Consider the following 20,536-nt stretch of genomic DNA (forward strand, 5'->3'; position numbering starts at 1 on the left):
TCGCCTATTTCGCAAACATTATACTTAAACAATAAAATTAAAACACTTATTACAAAATTTGCCACTTTGTGAAAATCGGGTGGCGGGCACTTCAGAAGTTTCTATTCATACTAAATGTAAACGATTTATTTTCAATAGGTATTGTTTCACATAAAGCTTTTCATGCCCAACTTTTTTATAGTGCATAAGGGATTGTAAAATTTGTTTCCTTGAAAAAAGTGGTGTCAAGAAACCTGAAAAAACCTTTTTTTCATAAAGATAGGTTCTTCCATCGCAGTGCTAGAAGCTGCTCAATTTTCACCTTCCAATGCTCAATGCAATTGTACTAGAACATTTACAATAGTCCAACTTCAGTTCTAGAACCAAAACTTACAACTGTTACTGCTCAAATAAAAGGTAATAATCAGAGTTCTTGGCCTTACTTGTTTTTTGAGCCAATCTTGCTTTAACTAAAAGTTATAGCAGTTTCAAAACGTTATTGTTTGTAAACAACATGGGCATAAATGGGTTAAACAGGCTGTATTCAAAGATTACGTTTACACAGTGGAACAAGAGTCTTAAGATGAGCTAGACCTAACCACATTGCGTTCTCAATACAGGTATGCAAAAATGCCCTTAGCCTTTTGCAATTATACCTACCTAAATAGCGTTAAAACTGATTTTTTTTCCTCTCATCAGTATTATCGCCTTTATAGTCCTTTTCATAATTAGACTCATGTCCTTGCATTTCATCATGTGTGTCGAGTTGCTTCATTTCTCAAACCTACACAGTTGAAGAGTATATGTTTACCACCCGAAAAAGGCGTGGTTATGTAGTTTACCTATGCATTCGTTCGGGCGCTGCTTTTCCCTTGATCGTGCTGAACGCAAACACCAACAAGCATGGGTGGAGTTTCTCACCCTCCCGTTCTTATATACGTATATGCCGGCTACAGACATATAACCCATTATTGGTGGAGAGGGATTCAAGTTGTGCTGCAGCATTTTTCTCATCAGTCTACGTGCAGCGCTGGTTAGTGACGGGTTTATTTCAAATTGTTCGCAATTTCGATTGATGGTTGAGCGCAAAAAAATATCGTCGTGTTGAAAAGTTGAATTGTGACATAACACAGAGGTGTGTACCTACATTAGAAATCGTCTAGACTCGCGGGGGTGTGTTTGTGTGTGATTGACACTTGACCCGCGTGATTGCACCGGCGTTTGAGAACAGTTGCTTTAACCCTCCCTGGGTTATCTACTATCTAAGTATATTTGTGCGAAGGAATTCTAATTAAGGAAAAAACTTCAAAAATGATGAACGATCCGGCAGCCCTGGGTATGATTCCCTTTGACACCATTGGATTATATGAGCAGCCGAAGCCGCGATTCATCTTCAAAATGCCCCGTGTCGTTCCGGATCAGAAGAACAAATTTGAGAGCGATGATCTGTTCAAGAAGCTTAGCCGGGATGGTGAAGTGAGTATTTAATGTTTATGTTTGTTTAGGACCTTTGAAGTGTTTATTTTCTTATGGAAAGGTGATCAATGGACCCATAGATACAAGATGTTAATATGACTAAACTTTAGATCAACGACATATAATGCGCAAAGAAACTAACAATTGCAACACGTAATTGTCTAAGCACATATTAGTAATTCTCTAGAAGGCTTTTGATATCTAGAAACTTTAAACCTGCCACTAGACAGGGACATGCTCGTGATATCGATTAGATTATTTATTAGATTGCATTACTCATATAAGCAGTAGGTATGAAGGAACTGCAGACGTAACGGGTAGCAGACGTAACGGGTATCTGCTACGCCGCTATGATTTCAAAGTCAACATGTAAAGAGTCGCGTTAGGATCGATCCACAATAAACAGAATCATTCGACACAATTTTGTGATGGTCGAGTTCGTTTAATTTGTTGGTACACCATGGTATAAAGTTTTTGCTATTCACCGACATGTCCAAAACAACAAATTTCTTCAATTAGCTGTCCAATATTTTCGCGTTTAATCAAATGTCTAAAAATTGAGTCGTGGCGTACGTTATCTGACTAGTGAAAATCGAGCTTCGAGCAAAAGGGGCAGAACAATTTGAACTGTCAGTGGGGCACATAATTTGTGTGCCCGCTGACATGTTAACTTATGGCAGTTCAATACAAATGGGATAGGGGTGCCATATACGTGAGACGTAGTCAGTGGTACCATTCATTATTTAAAGAAAATCTGGCAGTCCCCAAACCAAATTTTGCACTTGTCACTTGATGTATTTAAAAAGACCTCTCTCGAATGAGTATTCGAATCACACTTACTTGTATTTTCTTTAGTTTGATTGTCTATTTTTTATTCATGTACTATTGAATATTTTGACACAATTAAAGGTTTCCCTCTGGTATGGAAATTGTAAAAACTCTCCGTGCCAGATAAATCTGGCATCTGGCGGATTTGAATACCCTATGATATATGTCAAGTTACATACGTCATTAATAAACTTTTTTTTTGTAATGTACAGGTCTAGTTGCGAAATTTTAGGATTTTTATGCGCATATTAGAGCTTTCAGTGTTTAAACTTTTGGCTGTTGTGCTCATATTCTGAAAAAATCACCTTTTTACATAATTCGCAGTATACGTTGAAATCGGGATTTGTTGCGTGATCGTAATCATCACTCGGACCTGGAAGTCGGATCCATCAGAAATTCAATAGCAGCTGATGGGAACGCAGTACCTTTCATTTGAAACTAAGTTTGTGAAAATCGGTTCAGCCATCTCTGAGAAAATTGAGTGATATTTTTGGTCACATACACACAGGGATGAACATGCACACAGACATTTGTTGTACTCGAGAACTGAATCGAATGGTATAAGACAATCGGTCCTCCGGGCCTGGGCTTACAAGCTAATTTTCAGAGCAATTGCTAAATTCTATTGAGAAAGGTAAAAACACTACGGGTATCAAGAGGCGGCAATAGCGTAGTTGGTAAATCGATTGCCTTGTACTCAGCTTACCTGGGTTTGACTCCCAACCCCCTTCACATAGTGTTAGAGTTTTTTCTAACCTGAAAAGAGGCGAATGGCCATAAGGTTAAAACCTCTATAATCAAAATAAAAAAAACTACGGGTATCAAGTCAATATATTATCAATTGCGAATTTATAATTGCCGTGTCCAATGCGAATATCCAAACGCGCGTTTCCATGGATCATTAATCCGTAAGCCCCAACATTTCATCCGAGTAGTCAGGGTCCACATCTTCAGCCTTTGTCTCAAAGAAAAAAAAACAAAATCATGTATATTAGAAGCCTCTGGGCGCCATGACCGGATAATCTAGTGATATGGAGGAAATGATTCCCTTTTAGATCGCCTTTATACAAAATTTATATACACAACGTTACACATAAACGACACACAAACCCACGCGATCAAATCTGTTAACATACAATCGCTAAATTCCATCACGATAATTCAACCCTAATGCGAAATTAAATTGCGATCATTCACGCAAACTTACGCTCGCAAATATAAGAACGGCCCTGTCTCTAAGTTTTAACATTTATGGGTTTATAAACGTGGTCTCAAGTGCGATTATGCAAACGTGCGTTCCCACGCCATCATTAATTTGTCACGTCCGTAAGCTGCTACCTTTGGTCCTTGCTGCCTAGGCCCGCTACTTGTTGGTCTACTCACAAAAACTAATAAATTACGTTCCTATACACGGACATCACATTTCAGGGCGACATTGCTGGGAACTCACGATCTTCTAGCATCTGAACCGTACACAGAAAATTAAACATCAGACTTGAGGTCAGCAAGAACATCCAAGAACCCACGCGAACATGCAAATGTCCATACAATCGAATTTAAAAACGTGAAATTTAATACACACTTACACGCGCGACATACAAACACCCGTGCGATCATACACGTACACACGCTCAAAACCTTCGCGATCATCCACACGCACCTATGCGGGTGAACTCGCAAACACAAAACGCCCCGGTGACGGTGATTAAGTGAACTTTTTGGTACTTATAAATTTACTATCACGGTCTCAAGCGCCAACATCTTGACGCGAGATTACGAAATCTTGACAGCGTCATATCTGAGCTGTGCACTCAATATTACAATTAGTATCACGGTTCGCTGCAATTGGCATTAGGTAGTGTGGGGAGTGATTCTGACAGGGAGCCATTCCGAGAATTTAGGTCTACAGCTCCAGTTGCACCACTGGCGATAATATATAGGTACGCTGAATAATAAAATTATGTGTACAATTTTCATTTCAATTATATATTACTAAAATCCCTCTAGTCGGCAATACCGACTTAAGTTGCATATTTTATCAACTGTGCCTTTTCGATTTGATTGAACAGATGGCAATTCTATTATTCTTGGCAGTCGCCTGCTCAAAGCATTTGGCACATGGTAACACGTCTTCTTATTTCATAGATCGTTCCGTTTATAAAGAAGAATCCAATTTTATGTAACTTTTAACTCTATCCAACTAACATAACCCTGCTTCCAGAGGTTTATACGGTCCCCGAAAGAACGGTTGTCATAATAATTATGTCTGCCTTTTCTCGATGCATTACGATGTTTCCGGTCATATTATTGTTGATTGCTTGTTATTCGTGTTGCGTAGTATAATATTTAATTAGTCAAATAAGCTTGAGAACATGAAGAATAATAATAATCATCACAGTGATAACAATTTCTGACTATTATGATGTCGTAATAATCGAAAGAGAAAGTAAAAAAGACAGTGTCTTATTTGCACTTAGGAATTAGGCATGAATTGCTGATTCTAAAAAGTTTTTTTTTTATTCTGCTAGATGCCATAAACACTAACTTCTCCGCAGTTTTCGATAAAATCAGTCACAAGATAACAATATCCAAGCTAGACTAGCTTGGATTTAGCAGCTCTTTCCTTAATTGGCTCCACCCGTATCTGTATGGACGTGAAATGACTGTAAAAATTGGTGACTGCACGACCTCGACACCTTTTGCTGCAAGCTTTGGAGTTCCACAAGGCAGTCATATTGGCCATTCATATTTTTCTCTACCTGAATGGCGTAAACCTATCGATTAGGAACATGAATCTATGGTTTGCTGATAACTTTAAATATTCCATATAATAAAAAAACACCCACCGATACTGAATTCTTAAAGTCTCAGTTGGATATCTTCACCAATTGGTGCAAGGTTAACAGGATGGAGTTGAATCCATCTAAATGCTCAGTTATATCTTACTCTCGCAAACACTCTACTATAAATATTTCACACACCATCCTTAAACGGGAATTGTCCGTCAAAGATCTGCGGGACTCCAAAATGAATTAAAAAAAACACATAGGATACACCATTTCCAAAACATCGAAGCTCTTGGGATTTTTTTTCAAGTCGCTAAGAACATACATCGATATACAGTGCTTATAAGTACTGTACTGTACCTTGGTTCGCTCTACGCTCAAAAATGCAGCTATTGTCTGGTCAGCTTATTATCAAAACGATATTCAACGCATCGAATCTATCCAACGTAAATTTGTCAGTTTCGCCCTTCGTCGTCTCCTGTGGAGGGACCTGTTAAACCTCCCGAGCTACCAGGATCGCTTTAAGCTTATCGACCTAGATCTCCTGTCTGTTCGTCGACATGTTTCAAAAGCAGCATTCATCGCAGATTTACGTACGTATCGATTGTTCTGTTCTTCCGCAGATTTTTAATTTTGACATTCGTCGTCGTACCCTTTGATATCATGCTTTCTTCCACATTCCTTGTGCCAGAACCAATTAGGGCTGTAATGAGCCATTCGCCTGCATGTCGTCGCTGTTGTGCTATCTTATGACAAACGCCATTTTGGGGTAAACTGAGTTAGATATGCCACATTACTCGTCTAACGAATCTCTACAAGATGGCGTTCCCAGAATTTTGAAATTTTGCTTGGTTACTGAAATATAACGAGAAAAGTTATTAGAAATTGTGAGTTTTTTGCCTCGAATCATTATATCTTGGGATTGACTGAAGTTATAATGAAGTTTTAGTTGCTTTTATGTGTAAAAATGCCATAGGAACACAATGACATAATAATTTTCAAAAGAAAAATACATGCATTGGGAGAAAAACGCAGTTTTAGCTTTAAACTGGAAATATTGCATATTTGGCAACACTGTAACCAAAAATAACTATTTTTTCTAGGCTCCCTGACTCATTTCCTTCAAAATGCATCCAACCGATTGTTTATAGACCAAATTAAACCAAAGATATGAATAAAAGTTCATAATTGGTGAAGTTTTTCTATGGAAAATTTTTCATGCACGGTTATGACACATCATACACATTTTGTCATCAATACACACCTATGACACGTGTGAGTGCGACTTTTGTTTACATTTTTAGTGACAACTCGCAACATAGTCAACCGATCGTCGTAATATTTGAGAGATTAATACAGAATAGGTAGAAGAATCAATTGTCTTCTCTGAATTGTTTCTACCATTTATAAGTTTCATGATATTCAATCTCAAACTTTAAAAATCGTTTTCTCGAAATGTGCAAAATGGCGCTTGTCATAAGATAGCACAACAGCAACGATGTGTCGTTTCATCAATCGTTGCACAGAGGAGTAACTGGGGTCGAATCCTGGCCAAAATTATTTACTGATGCTATTTCTGTTATTATGCCTTAATATGACTAACAATAAACAATAAATAGTTTTTGGAACGATTTGGCATCTATCCACCTACCAGTGTAGAGGTCAATTTTTTATATCCTTTCGAATACTAGGAGGAGATCTTTGTGAATACATTTGTTTTTCCATTTGCACAAATAGTTGATCAGTGGAAAAGGGGAAAAAAGGGACGCCTGTGCATATTTTCAAAGAGATACATTTTGAAAAACATAGTATTTGGCCCCACAGCATTTCGGTGTACCTCAAATTACTAAAAATTTCAATATTTTCAAATCGTTTGGAATTTGTGGATCGGACAAGATCGGAAGAGTTAGAATGTTTTTTCGGACAGCTGTAATCTGGTTTTATAATACTGCTTCAGCAACTTTGCCGGATCTCACCGTATAAAGTAACCTTTTTATTATTGAAGTTTGGAATACAATGTCTAGAAAACGTATTTTTTAAAGTTGGTGCAATGCACAGCGACACTACTATTTTCAGTTAATTCAGGCTGAGGTTATACAAACGGTTGTGTTTAACTACGTTTGTAATAATATTGTCTTATTTAATACAGTCATCAACACTACAAAGCGATATTGCTGGATGCACAATGAAAATGATAAAAAAAACCCTTAAAGTATCACCATTTTTCATCCATGCAAAAATTCTTTAACAATTTTTGACATACTCCCAATTTTGCCACACTATACAGTAGCGATTGTTTATTAATTCTCTGTCTAGTTAGCTTTGTTATCAGTGTCAGTAATATTTTAACAATAGCATAGTTAGTATAAATTGTAGAAATAAGCGCTGAAATGTATTATTTGGATGTTGGTAATCTGTTAATGCAAAAGATAAGGATGTTTTATGCCTGCTGAAGAAAAAGTTTGAATGATTAAAACACAGCTCCAGCGGGCTTTTTCCTGCTTTGAAAATTAAATAAAAATATAGAAAATAGTAAACCAGAAGTATACTACGTTCACACTATTAAAAAATTGTTTTAAGTCTATAGTATGAACGTAGTACTACGTAGTATTCGACACCACCACAACCTTGTATACTGATTTTGTGCACAATTTTGCATAATATAGTTGGTGTACAATGTGGATTCACATGCCGTTTTAATTTATACACGGATGTATATAAGGTGTAAATATGATATTTTCGAGTACCAATGGGACAATACGGAGAGAACAGGGAGAGAGAGACGAATAGTGAAAATCTAGTCGAAACGGCAACACTCCCTTTACGATAATTTCAATACTAGCATTTCGGCAACCGCTTCCACAGGCAGCACTTTAAATGACTCCTATTATATGTTGAAAACAAACCGTATGATAACCGTTGAAATTGTTTTGCAAATAAAGTGCATTTCAAATCGAAAAGATTAAATAATTTTAAAGCGTTTTTCACTAATACATATACTCTAGAATGCACCTTAGAATCACGATTTGATTAAATTCTGACGAAAACTTAAGTTTCTTTTTAATGGATGTACAACCTATATCTCCTCCAACCTAGGGGCAAATTCAATGCATTTCTTTCTATGTAAATTAGAAATTCATAATATATTTTGCGTTGCGTTGATTCTATTTTGCGTTGCGTGTAAGACGTCAAAACCCTATTTGGAAAAAAACAACCCAAAGAATAAGTTCTTTTAACTTACTTTTAAGATGTGCGTCGCATTCGCACTTATTATTGTGCTTTTCGCCGAAGATTGGCATGCGACGGAATCAATTCAAAATAGCGAAAGAATTGAAAATATACCCTGTTAGCTCCATCCGTCCAGTTTAGAACAAACATTAAGCAATATATAGGCCCTGTCGGTCGTGAATTGACAGTTGATGGATTTATTCACCCCTTCACTACCTGTTCAGCGAAAATTGGAAATTATTTGTTGCTATTTTTTGGTACCCATTTAATGTATTGTTAAGTGTGCCTTTTTGATTCTTAACTCGATTCCTTTGCATCCTCCTTAGTTTTTCCTTGGTTCAAGACCAATAGTCGCTCGAACACTTCATATAAAAATCAATTCAAATTATATTTTTGTAGCATTGCGGAATTGAAGAGGTTAAATCTTAAAAATGGCGGTTTCGCAATCTTGTCGCTATCTTGTTTTTTTGCTATTCTTTCTAATCTCCAGTGATAACCACAATACTGTTGTTAAAAACAAAATGAGTGATTCGACTCAATCGAGGTCTTCCGTGGAATAAGGTACTTCTGAGTTGTTTGGGGTATACTCAAAATTAGGTAAATTCAACTTAATTTAAGTATATTAACTCAAGGTTGGGTATAAAAAACCTATCAATGAGTTGTGATTTTTTCCGTGGTTAACGGGAAACTACCTTCAACACGGTTTACCTAATTTTGCCTTATCAGGATACCCTGAGATTGAGTCAAAAGAACTCAATTTTGGGTGATTTTTCGTATGCGTGTACAAAACAACTAGCCCTACGTTCAACAAAATGTCGAGCAAAGTAGATCAGCATAGGACAGCATGTTAAACAAACTTTTCTGCGACGGAGTGCAAAGCTGATGCAAAAATGGAAATTAAATGCATTTTTTTTCTAATTTAATGCAAATTTGTTACACACTCCTAGAGATATCTGCCCCTAGCCTTCAACTCAGGTATGAGCAACGTTTATTTACTTTGCACGATTGATCTGCTCAATAAGGTATTTTTGGTTTCACACTATTCGTCTCTCTCCCTATTCTCTCTGGGATAATACATATAAAACACAGTACACATTGTGAAATTCTCGTCCGCCTTCACCACTTATTATTTTTTTACTATTAGTAGAATAATTAACCCAAAATAGGGTTTGCTTCCCTTCATAAAATAGGGTAATGGGCCTATTTTGGCTCTAGGTCTCGAGGTTCGCACTATTTGTTGAATAACTTCTAAGTAAAGTTATGTTATATATAACCTTTCTCGGAATAAAGTATCAGTGCACTGTTTCCCAAGCATCTATATAGGGTAAAGTACCTATTTTCAGCATACTAAGGAGGGTGTCTCAATAATTCATGAATTACTCGGCCTACTATCAATGGAATGCGTACAAATTGGCATCAACAGCTTTGTTTCGTTTTTAAGAACCAAGATAATAACACAAATGCGCTGAAAACAGTGAAATTATCGTGTTTGAGCGCAACGAAATCACGAATCGAGTACCCCTATTATTGCTACCATTTGACTCAATGCGTTGAACAAAGATGGCAAAATAGGACCTTCACCCTATCACTTATTCAGCAGAAATGTCCCAATTTTCAACGTAAATGAAAATAAATGTTCTATTTTGTACATCTATTCCCACTGCAACAATCCAATTACCGCCTCCTTGGCGTGGCACAAATTTGACCGCATCGAAACAAGCTGGTTGAAACAGAATGTCTTATATTCCACTGGGCCGAAAAAATTCTAACTTGGTATCCAGATCAGAGACGCCATCCCATAATTTGTGAAACGAATCATTCTACTTTTTTCACCGTATCAAAACAAGCATAAATATCACACACTTGAAAGAACTTTATCAGCTGTTAGAAGAAGAGCTACCAGAAATGCGCTTGCAAGGTATAAGTAGAGTATGTGCATTATTAGAGTTACATACAGAGGAATACGCACCACTGCATAAAAAGTAACCATTTCTTTGTTTCTCACAACCAAAGTTGTTGCTGTAACCTTTGAGTGACTTCAACCGAGTTACACAATAAATTCGTACGGAGTGAATTGAAAAGTTACTTTTTCGTGGCTTATAATACTTTATTTATAATACTCTTACATGTAATTTATTGTACATTGTTTTAACAGAATATAATAAAATAAAGAAAGAGTCTTTTATAGTCCATTGAAATAATTTACCATAATATTATTTCTATCAACATCAATACTTTTCTTGCATGTTCTTCGAAAGAAGAATGTTTACTTTGCACGCCACTGTCATGTTTGATAGGTAGATTTGGTTGCATTGTCGGCGCACTTAAAACAAGTGGTAATAATTAGTTTCCAGGCATTGCAATTCTCACTCACTCACAAATAGCGTGAGTATAATTTTCACAATAAAATTTATCTGATTTTTTCTTCTCACCGGAGAAGGTGGTAATATTTTAATTTCGTGGAAATCAAAAAAAGTGTCAAAGTTTTTGGGACAATTTGGCATCTATCCACCTACCAGTGCAGAGGTCAATTTTCTAGATCCTTCCGAATACTAGTATTTTCGAGGTGATCTTTGTGAATACATTTGTTTTTCCCGATACATGAACAATTTGTCAGTGGAAAAGGTAGAAGATAAGGGATACCTCTGCACATATTCATAGATATACATTTTGTCAAACATAGTATTTGGCCCTACAGCATTTTGGCGTACCTCAAATTAGTGGAAATACCAATATTTTCAAATCGCTTGGGATTTGTGGATCGGAAAAGATCGGAAGAGATAGAATGTTTTTCGGATAGCCGGAATCTAGTTTTGTAATATTGTTTCAGCAACTTTGCCGGATCTTGCCGTATAGTGTAACTTTTTTATCGTTCAAATCTGAAATAAAATGTTTAAAAAGGGTGTTTCTAAAGCTGGTCCAATACACAAAAACACTACTATTTTCCGTTATTTTTAAGCTGAGGTTACACTAATAGTTGTGTTCAATTACATTTGTACAAACAAACGTAATTGAACACACTAATAGTTGTGTTCAATTACGTTTGTTTGTCTTATTTAATACAATCATCATCATTAGAAAGCGATTTTGCTGGATATGTAATAAAAAATGATTAAAAACCCCTTAAAATATCACCATTTTGCATCCATGCAAAAATAATTTAGCATTTTTTAGCATACTCTTTATTTTGCCACAATATGCAATATGCTTTTAGGTATCTAAAAAAATATTACTAAATAAAAAATCGAAAAAAAATTTTTTGGTTATTGGCCAAGAATTTGTTCTAGTTACTCCTCTGTGCAGCGACCGCAAAAAGGATACCGTGATACTCATTCCGTTTCCGGTGGTTTATTTTATCCGGATAAATAACCCGTGGTATTTATTTGAAGAAGTTGTGTGAATGCCAATAAACTTTACTTGTGAAATTGTGAGTTTTTATCGTCTACGTAGAATATTATCCGGACGCATATGAGTAAATGCGTCCGGAGTGATAAATGCAATGCCTGCTAGTTTGGTATCAAACATTGCGTTGCAGTGCGTTGTCATGAGTCGAATTTTATATGCAAATGAAAATTGAATTTAGGCAATCGAAAATCATTCAGCTGAACAACTTGAAATAATTGATTACTGGTACCTGAAATTGCATTACATCATATTATCAAGTCTATGTTTTAGTTTGGCTGCACTGCTGATTCTTTACCGTGTGCTGGATTCATAAAAAATCGCGATAATATGTACCACCGTATTTCTGAACCGCCTATTATAACACTAGGCCTATCCTAGCGTTTAACGAGTACTTTTATAGTGAAATAATCATAAATGGATTTAAGAGATGCGACATAAGGTCACAATAGACTCTACTTCCGCAATAGCCACATTACCCTACCTCAAAGCAAATGGAAGAGGCGCAAGTCCATCCGATTATGATCTAGTTTTGCGTAAAAGGCTTGTCAAATTCGAATGATTATGCATTTATGCTATTGTAAATACTCTATATATATATATATATATATATATATATATATATATATATATATATATATATATATATATATATATATATATATATATATATATATATATATATATATATATATATATATATATATATATATATATATATATATATATATATATATATATATATATATATATATATATATATATATATATATATATATATATATATATATATATATATATATATATATATATATATATATATATATATATATATATATATATATATATATATATATATATATATATATATATATATATAAAAAAGTCAAAGTTTGTATGTATATGATTTATAGATTCCCAAACGGCTTAACCGATTTCCGTAAAAATGTATACACAGTAGTTATTTGTGATGGGGCGTGTTTGTGTGCTATTAGTTGGAGATTATTTTCCCGCCAGATGGCGCTTTGAAACAAATTGTGTTTTCCTCCTATTTCGTCGAAAATCGCAGCAACGCGCGATGGGTATTAGCTAGACTTTTATAAGCACATTTTATGTAATCACAATCATATTTTACCGTCAGATAGACATCACTTCGGTTAGATTGCACGTGGAAGGTTGTACCTGATCCTCACGGTAGCGATCATTTGCCAATCGTTGTTTCAATTAACAGTGAATTAGGCCTTACGAATTCAATCAATGTTCCTTATGACTTAACACGAAATATTGATTGGAAAACATACGAAACATTAATTTCCACTTCTCTTGCTTCGACAGAAGAGCTACCCCCTACCGAAGAATATGAATTCCTAGCGGGTTTAATTATTGAAGCAGCAGAACAAGCCCAAACGAAATGCAATCCTGGAATGACAATAAATAGACGGCCCCCTAATCCTTGGTGGGACAAAGAGTGCTCTGATGCATATGAAGCTAAACAAGTTGCCTACAAAGAAATTATGAAACAGAAAGGGGGTATACGTGAGAACTTTGAAAATTATTTCATTTTGCAAAACAAATTTGACAGTATACGTCGTGCCAAAAAATCTAGTTATTGGAGACACTTCGTTAATGGCTTGTCAAGAGAAACATCAATGAGTACTCTTTGGAACACAGCCAGAAGAATGAGGAATCGAAACGTGACTAATGAAAGCGAAGATTTTTCGAATCGTTGGATATTTAATTTTGCCAAGAAAATTTGTCCCGATTCTGCTCCTGCGCAGAAAATCACTCGCGATGCTCCCACAAGTAACGATTTCATAGATTCGCCTTTGACAATGATGGAATTCTCAATTGCACTCCTCTCATGCAACAATAATGCTCCGGGACTAGACAGAATTAAATTCAACTTGGTGAAGAATCTGCCTGACCTAGCAAAAAGACGCTTGTTGAATTTATTCAATAAGCTTCTTGAGCAGAACATTGTCCCGCACGACTGGAGACAAGTGAGAGTTATCGCTATTCCAAAACCGGGAAAACCAGCCTCCGATCATAACTCGTATCGACCGATTGCAATGTTATCCTGCATCAGGAAATTGTTGGAAAAAATTATCTTACGACGTCTCGACAATTGGGTTGAGGCGAACGGCTTGCTATCAGATACCCAGTTTGGTTTTCGGAGGGGAAAGGGAACGAATGATTGTCTGGCGCTACTTTCGTCAGAAATCCAACTCGCTTACGCAAAAAAAGAACAAATGGCGTCTGTGTTCTTAGACATAAAAGGAGCATTCGACTCTGTTTCCATTGATGTTCTCTCAGAGAAACTACATCAATGTGGTCTTTCACCAATATTAAATAATTATTTATACAACTTATTGTCAGAAAAGCACATGCATTTTTCATATGGCGATTTGGCAACATTCAGAATAAGTTACATGGGCCTCCCACAAGGTTCTTGTTTAAGCCCCCTTCTCTACAATTTTTACGTGAATGATATTGATAATTGTATTGTCAGCCCATGCACTCTAAGGCAACTTGCAGATGATGGCGTGGTTTCTGTTACAGGACCAAAAGCCTTAAATTTACAACAACCACTGCAAGATAGTTTGGATAATTTATCAAGTTGGGCTTTGAAGTTAGGCATCGATTTCTCTACGGAGAAAACAGAGTTGGTTGTTTTTTCAAGGAAGCGTGATCCAGCTCAGCTTCAGCTTCAGTTGGTTGGTAGAACGATAGCCCAAGTCCTGACTTTTAAATACCTTGGAATTTGGTTCGATTCTAAAGGCACATGGGGAGGCCACATTAGGTATTTAATAACGAAATGCCAACAAAGGATAAATTTTCTGCGAACAATAACTGGATCATGGTGGGGTTCTCATCCAAGTGACATGATAAGATTGTATCAAACAACAATACTTTCAGTAATGGAATATGGGTGCATCTGTTTCCGTTCAGCTGCGAACACTCACATTATTAAACTGGAAAGGATACAGTATCGCTGTTTACGAATTGCCTTAGGTTGCATGCAGTCGACCCATACGATGAGTCTTGAAGTACTAGCGGGAGTTCTTCCTTTAAAAGACCGATTCTGGGATCTCTCTTCTCGTTTACTTATTCGATGTGAGGTTATGAACCCACTGGTAATTGAAAATTTTGAAAGACTTGTCGAGCTTCAACCCCAAACCAGATTCATGACAGTGTATTTCAATCACATGTCACAAGAAATAACGCCTGCTAGGTATGTTCCCACATACGTCAATATACTAGATATTCCTGAATCCACTTTATTCTTCGACACGTCCATGCAAGCAGAGATTCGTGGAATTCCGGGTCATCTACGCTCGCGGGAGATCCCTAAAATATTCACAAGTAAATATCAACACATAGACTGCCTTAAAATGTTTTACACTGATGGGTCACGAATCAGTGAGGCCACTGGTTTCGGTATTTTCAACAATAATTTTTCAATTTCTTTCAAACTTGCAGAACCCGCCTCTGTTTATATAGCGGAACTAGCAGCAGTTCACTATAGTTTGCAAATAATTAATACTTTACCCCCGAACCATTACTTTATCCTCACTGATAGTCTCAGCACAATTGCAGCTCTACGCTCAAAGAGGATTGATAATCACGATCCGTTCTTTTTGGGGAAGATACGAGAATCTCTGAGTAACCTGACAAGAAAATGTTTTAAATTTACCCTAGTGTGGCTCCCCGCCCATTGCTCTATTGCGGGCAATGAGAAAGCTGATAATTTAGCCAAGATTGGTGCACTAGATGGTGAAATATATGAAAGACCCATCGCTTACAATGAATTTTATAGCGCTTCTCGACAGAGGACACTTGCTAGTTGGCAAACATCTTGGGACAATGGAGATATGGGACGATGGCTACACTCAATTACCCCTAAAGTATCAACGAAGGCATGGTTCAAAGGATTGGATGTAAGTCGGGACTTCATCCGTGTGATGTCTAGGCTCATGTCCAATCATTATACTTTAGATGCGCATCTCCGTCGTATTGGGCTCGCTGAGGGTAATCATTGTGCTTGTGGAGAAGGTTACCATGACATTGAGCATGTTGTTTGGTCCTGCACTGAATATCGTGAAGCCAGATCACAATTAGTAGATTCTTTACAAGTCCGAGGAAGACCAATCCATGTTCCTGTTAGAGACATCCTGGCGTATCGCGATCCTCTATACATGGAACTTATCTATCATTTTCTAAAAACAGCGTCTGTCAAAATTTAATTAAATTCATCTCCTCATACTCTCATCCAAGGCTAATCATTCACCAATTAAAGGGTCCTAGAATATTTAGTTTTTAAATTTAGACAATAACAGAAAAAAAAGTAAATAAATACACCCGAAAATACTAGATCAGTATGAAATACAACAATGTAAGGGAAAAAGCAAACAATAAAGTGATTTCAGTGTTAGTTTTAGACAAAGTACTAGTATAGTTAAAATTAGTCTTAAGGATTTTTGTAACGTGCTATGTAAAAAAAAGAAACTGGCGTAAAAAGCTATTGCAAATGCCGTGTCAAATAAACGTATGAAAAAAAAAATGTGTCATGCTTCACACCCCAAAGAGTCAACAAAGAATTTTTGAAGTTATGTTCGTTGCAAATCAAACAAACTTTCCATGTATTTAGTACTTCGAACCGGACTCTCCAAATTATCCAGAATATCAATTCGATCATCGCAAGCACGTTAAACTAACAACAATATGAGTACAGTAATGACTCAATTTCCATACGAGCTATAATAAATTGAAGTGTTATCGCGTAACTGTCCAGTGCCAGTGAATTGAATATTTTCTAGCGGGAGTAAAAGAACTTGCTTATAATGAAATTCATGTGAATCAAGAATTGGAAATAAAGAACTTCTCTTATTTTATTCTGAAAAAATACTTATGCAAAATAAACCCGCAAAACAACTGACACCCTACTGCAGTTATTAATGATTGCAATAAATGCTAATTTGGCGTGAACATGAAGCACACTACTACATGTTGACAATGAATAAACCAAATATTGTCAATATTGTCACGTTCGATATCTATTGATCGTTAAATGGTTAACGACGGCGGTACAGCTAGTGACTGCTCAACAACGTATGATGCAAAGCTTGGGAATCCCGTCGGCGTCACAAATTCTCGCCTTACACACACGATAATTGGTTTCACATACTGGTTTTACCAGGCGCTTATATTTGATAGATATCTTTTATTTATTCATTCTAGGTTCGATACACCGGTTTCCGCGATCGTCCGATCGAAGAACGGCGCGGCCGCTTCCGGGCTGGGTGCTGTGAGGGTCACACCGAAATATCCTTCGCCGCCACCGGAATCAACCTGCAGCTAGTGTTTAACCCCAACCATGGACTGTACCATCACCCGCACCATCACCACCACCACCATCCCGCTCATCTGGGACTGGAGAAGGAGTGCGATTTCGATAAGGAGCACGGCAAGGTAGGAATCTTTTACTGTGTGATGTGTTATTGGCTAGAAAGGGAGAAGGAAGACTACATGACCAATTGTCACTGTAATTCTGAATAATAGTTAAAATTAGTTTTACAATGCTTAATCGCATGTTGGATTACGATCACTTAGTAAAACAAAAAATGCCCCATTTTACCCTATTTTATGACGTACGTCGTTGAGATTGACAACTCAATTAGGCGCGTATAATTGGGGGCGAGTTTGAAAACGGCGAAACAAATTGGATTTGCTAGGGAGGATTTTTTTGTTTGTTCAAGTTACTGTTGAAATTTTCAATTCCTGAAATAGAAAAAAGAACTGACAAACAGCGAGAGGCTCGGATGATTTATCGCCCATGGGTGTTCCGATGTGTTTCAAAAGGGACAAATCGATGCAAGGAGACGGACATCATTCTTTCAAATTTGAAATAGTTTCGAGTTCGAGTCGGGGGTGAAGTGCACCCCCTTGTGTGAAGCACATGATGAACATCATTCCTGTTTGTTATATCTGCTGGGATGAGTTTTGCACAAATCTCGACTATGCGTATAAATAGCTGCGCACTCGACGGGAAGCCATGTTGGGTCCAGGACATAAAAAATAGACTTGCGCATTGGAAGCCAGACAATATGACCATCGATTGGGTGCTGGTGGTCCTGTTACAGGAATTAAAGCAGGCTTTTTTCTCTGAATGGGGTAGCAAATCGATTTTATGCTTTTGAAAGCGTCATATTCAAAATTTAAAAAAATGCTAATTTGTGGATGGACCGGAAGTGACCGTTCTAGGAAAGTGTACGTGCGACGATTGAATGGATGTCGCATTCGAATCTTCTAAGACGCTTAACATACTGATGATAGTGTCACTGTACTATGCTAGCTTTGGAAGCAGCGATTTATGAATCATTTCATAATGCAAGAAAACAAGTTTTTGCTTTCGGCAGGCCGACTGAAATGCTAATGAGGATCCATTATTGTCTTGCGCGAGTCCAAGATCACCGCCGTCGGCTGGGGATTCCGTTGCGTGAATCATCGATCGATATTATACCTACTGCTAAGCGGCACCTCTTGAGCATTGGCACGAACAACCGGGTGTGTACGTAGATGGTAGAAGGAAAAGTACCGTGATGTGGGGCTATTTCGAGTTTTTAGAAACTTTATTCAAGTTTGTTTTTTTTGAAAAGTTGAAATAAAAGTACATTCGTGTTTATCTTAAACATGGGTGCAGCTCGGGGATAGAAGAGGGTTGCTTGTTGGCTGCTGAAGATGGATGTACATATTTCTATTTTTAGCTCGTCTGAGTGCAAGAAAAATTTAATAAAAGCATTTTTATACAGGGTGCATTCAAAAGTTTAGTTTGATATGTAGTTGATATAATCAACTGAATAACTGTTATATACATTGTGGAATTACATAGGTTTCGTCGTCTTGTAGTGTACAGCTTCCGAGATCATGTTTTGGCAATCTTATTATTATCTAGTACGTTTTTAACAGCCCTCTTTCAAGAAAAACATCTTATGAAAATTTTTATCAAATCATTAAAGGCAGCATGGTGTCTTTTTTCAACTTAGTAGTTAAGTTTTAGAGCTATGAAAATTTGCAGTATTATGGATAGAATACGCATTAGGTAACGGATATTAAGTTTGTGACGATACCTTTTTTAATTCAGTAACACGTCACAGCACACGAAAAAAAATTATCGTATCAGACAGTTTCCGTAGAACTATCTTTGATCATCTTAAGAATGTAATCACTGAACTGAATATTAAGGGAGATAATATAGAAGCAGCAATATTCGTATATTCGTTGAATGAATAATTAAATGCATCATTCTTTTCTTCATGAGCTGTTCTTTAAGGCTAATATTTTCTGCTTGAACAATTGCCCCATGCTTGCATGTAAGAGCTCATCTAAGTTAGTGTGTGTTATTCATATCTTAAAACAAATGAGATTAGTTTTAAACAAGAGTGTTGAGCCTATTTTAGCCATTAACGCAAACCGAGTTTCCACATGCAGCGCATTCGGTCTGCTACTTTAATTTGAGCAAAGCTTTCTTCAAGTATATACACCAGAAGGAAATGTTGACCGAGTTTGATGAGCTTTCAAGGTCTTTCTACAACATCAAAAAAGTTCAAACATTTATGCTCTCACTACCCGAGGCGATCACCGTCAAAAATAAGTTCCTTTCCGCACAAACACGTATACGAACAATTATATCGAACATTGAAGGGAAATACAGAGGATCGTTAACCTGATGCACGGGCTTGTTACCAATAACGGAACTTGAAATTCGATTCATTAAAACAGACGCGGCGAATTTTCAGTACGGATTGACCCGCGATCATCGATACCAGTCAGCCGACTTCCGAACAACTATTCATTTTTACCTTATTGTCTTCTCGGCTAGATCCGTTCGCACTCTCTCGTTCTGGCACTATCGGCTGAAGGCCGATAGCACCCTGTCGTCGCCGGTCTAAGGACCAAATGTCGTCAATAGACCTAGACTCGCGTGGAGGCATGAGATAGAATTGAAAGCTGAATATGAATATGACAGCAAAACACTTATTCTTCGTGCTGAAATAACTGAAGGTAATTACCAACCGGTCCCCGATCCCTCTCGCGAATTGCCAATTCTCATACATGATTGAAGTCATTATTCCACTCAAATAAGGCCATGTGTTTTCCCTAAGCATATTGAATGCTCTGTGGATCAGTTCCCCCGTTGGTAAAACAAACCCTAAACAAAAATAGAAATTAGTTTGCTCAGTCCAAAGAACAGTTGGCCGACCGGCAGATACGTGTTCCCTTACAGTGCCACCACATCAACGAACAGCCAAAATCTACATGCGACAAAATATCTGCAATCCCGAATATAAAAAAATCAAATCTCTACTCATTTGCAATAAAATAAGAAAGTTAAAAAAAAAACAGTTGAATATCCAAGGCACCGCCGATGAAACACTTAATAAAAAATAGGTGACAACGGACGCGGACGAAATCAGCTGAGCACCGACCGGTTGATTTGCCACCTATTTTTCGGGCGAAGAATTATGGGGCGACACCTGGTAGTCGCTAGTCGCTGGTGAAACGCCAATTATACGAATTTGCCATTTTTTCTTATTGCCGTATTGCCGATTAATTTTTTTTTCTCTGAAAAACCATTTTTCACTTTTTTTAGAATGCACACTGTGTTACTAGATGTTTTCTGTGCACTTTTATTGTCCTTGCATCGGGAATCGACGGCCCGTAATCAGGGCAGGAAAATTTCGAAAAATGAATTGATTGCTGTTCGAAGCTTCACAAAGCACCTTCTCAAGCATACCACATGCAATCGATGAGTTTGACACAATCGCTGCGAACATTTA

At 37.0% G+C, this 20,536-nt stretch overlaps 1 protein-coding gene across 1 annotated transcript in view; it reads left to right on the top strand.

Annotated features, from left to right (window-relative positions):
* Positions 1-984: 984 nt before the first annotated feature.
* The window catches only part of LOC131679222 (protein big brother), a 30,113-nt gene continuing 10,561 nt past the window's right edge, over positions 985-20,536 (top strand). The window contains exons 1-2 of the mRNA XM_058959889.1: positions 985-1,455; positions 16,938-17,168. Of these exons, the coding sequence (XP_058815872.1) occupies positions 1,291-1,455; positions 16,938-17,168 (396 nt within the window). The 5' untranslated portion in view covers positions 985-1,290. The remainder of the gene's footprint in view (positions 1,456-16,937; positions 17,169-20,536) is intronic.

Source organism: Topomyia yanbarensis, chromosome 1 (assembly GCF_030247195.1).
Source record: "Topomyia yanbarensis strain Yona2022 chromosome 1, ASM3024719v1, whole genome shotgun sequence".
NCBI classification, from domain to species: Eukaryota; Metazoa; Arthropoda; class Insecta; order Diptera; family Culicidae; genus Topomyia; species Topomyia yanbarensis.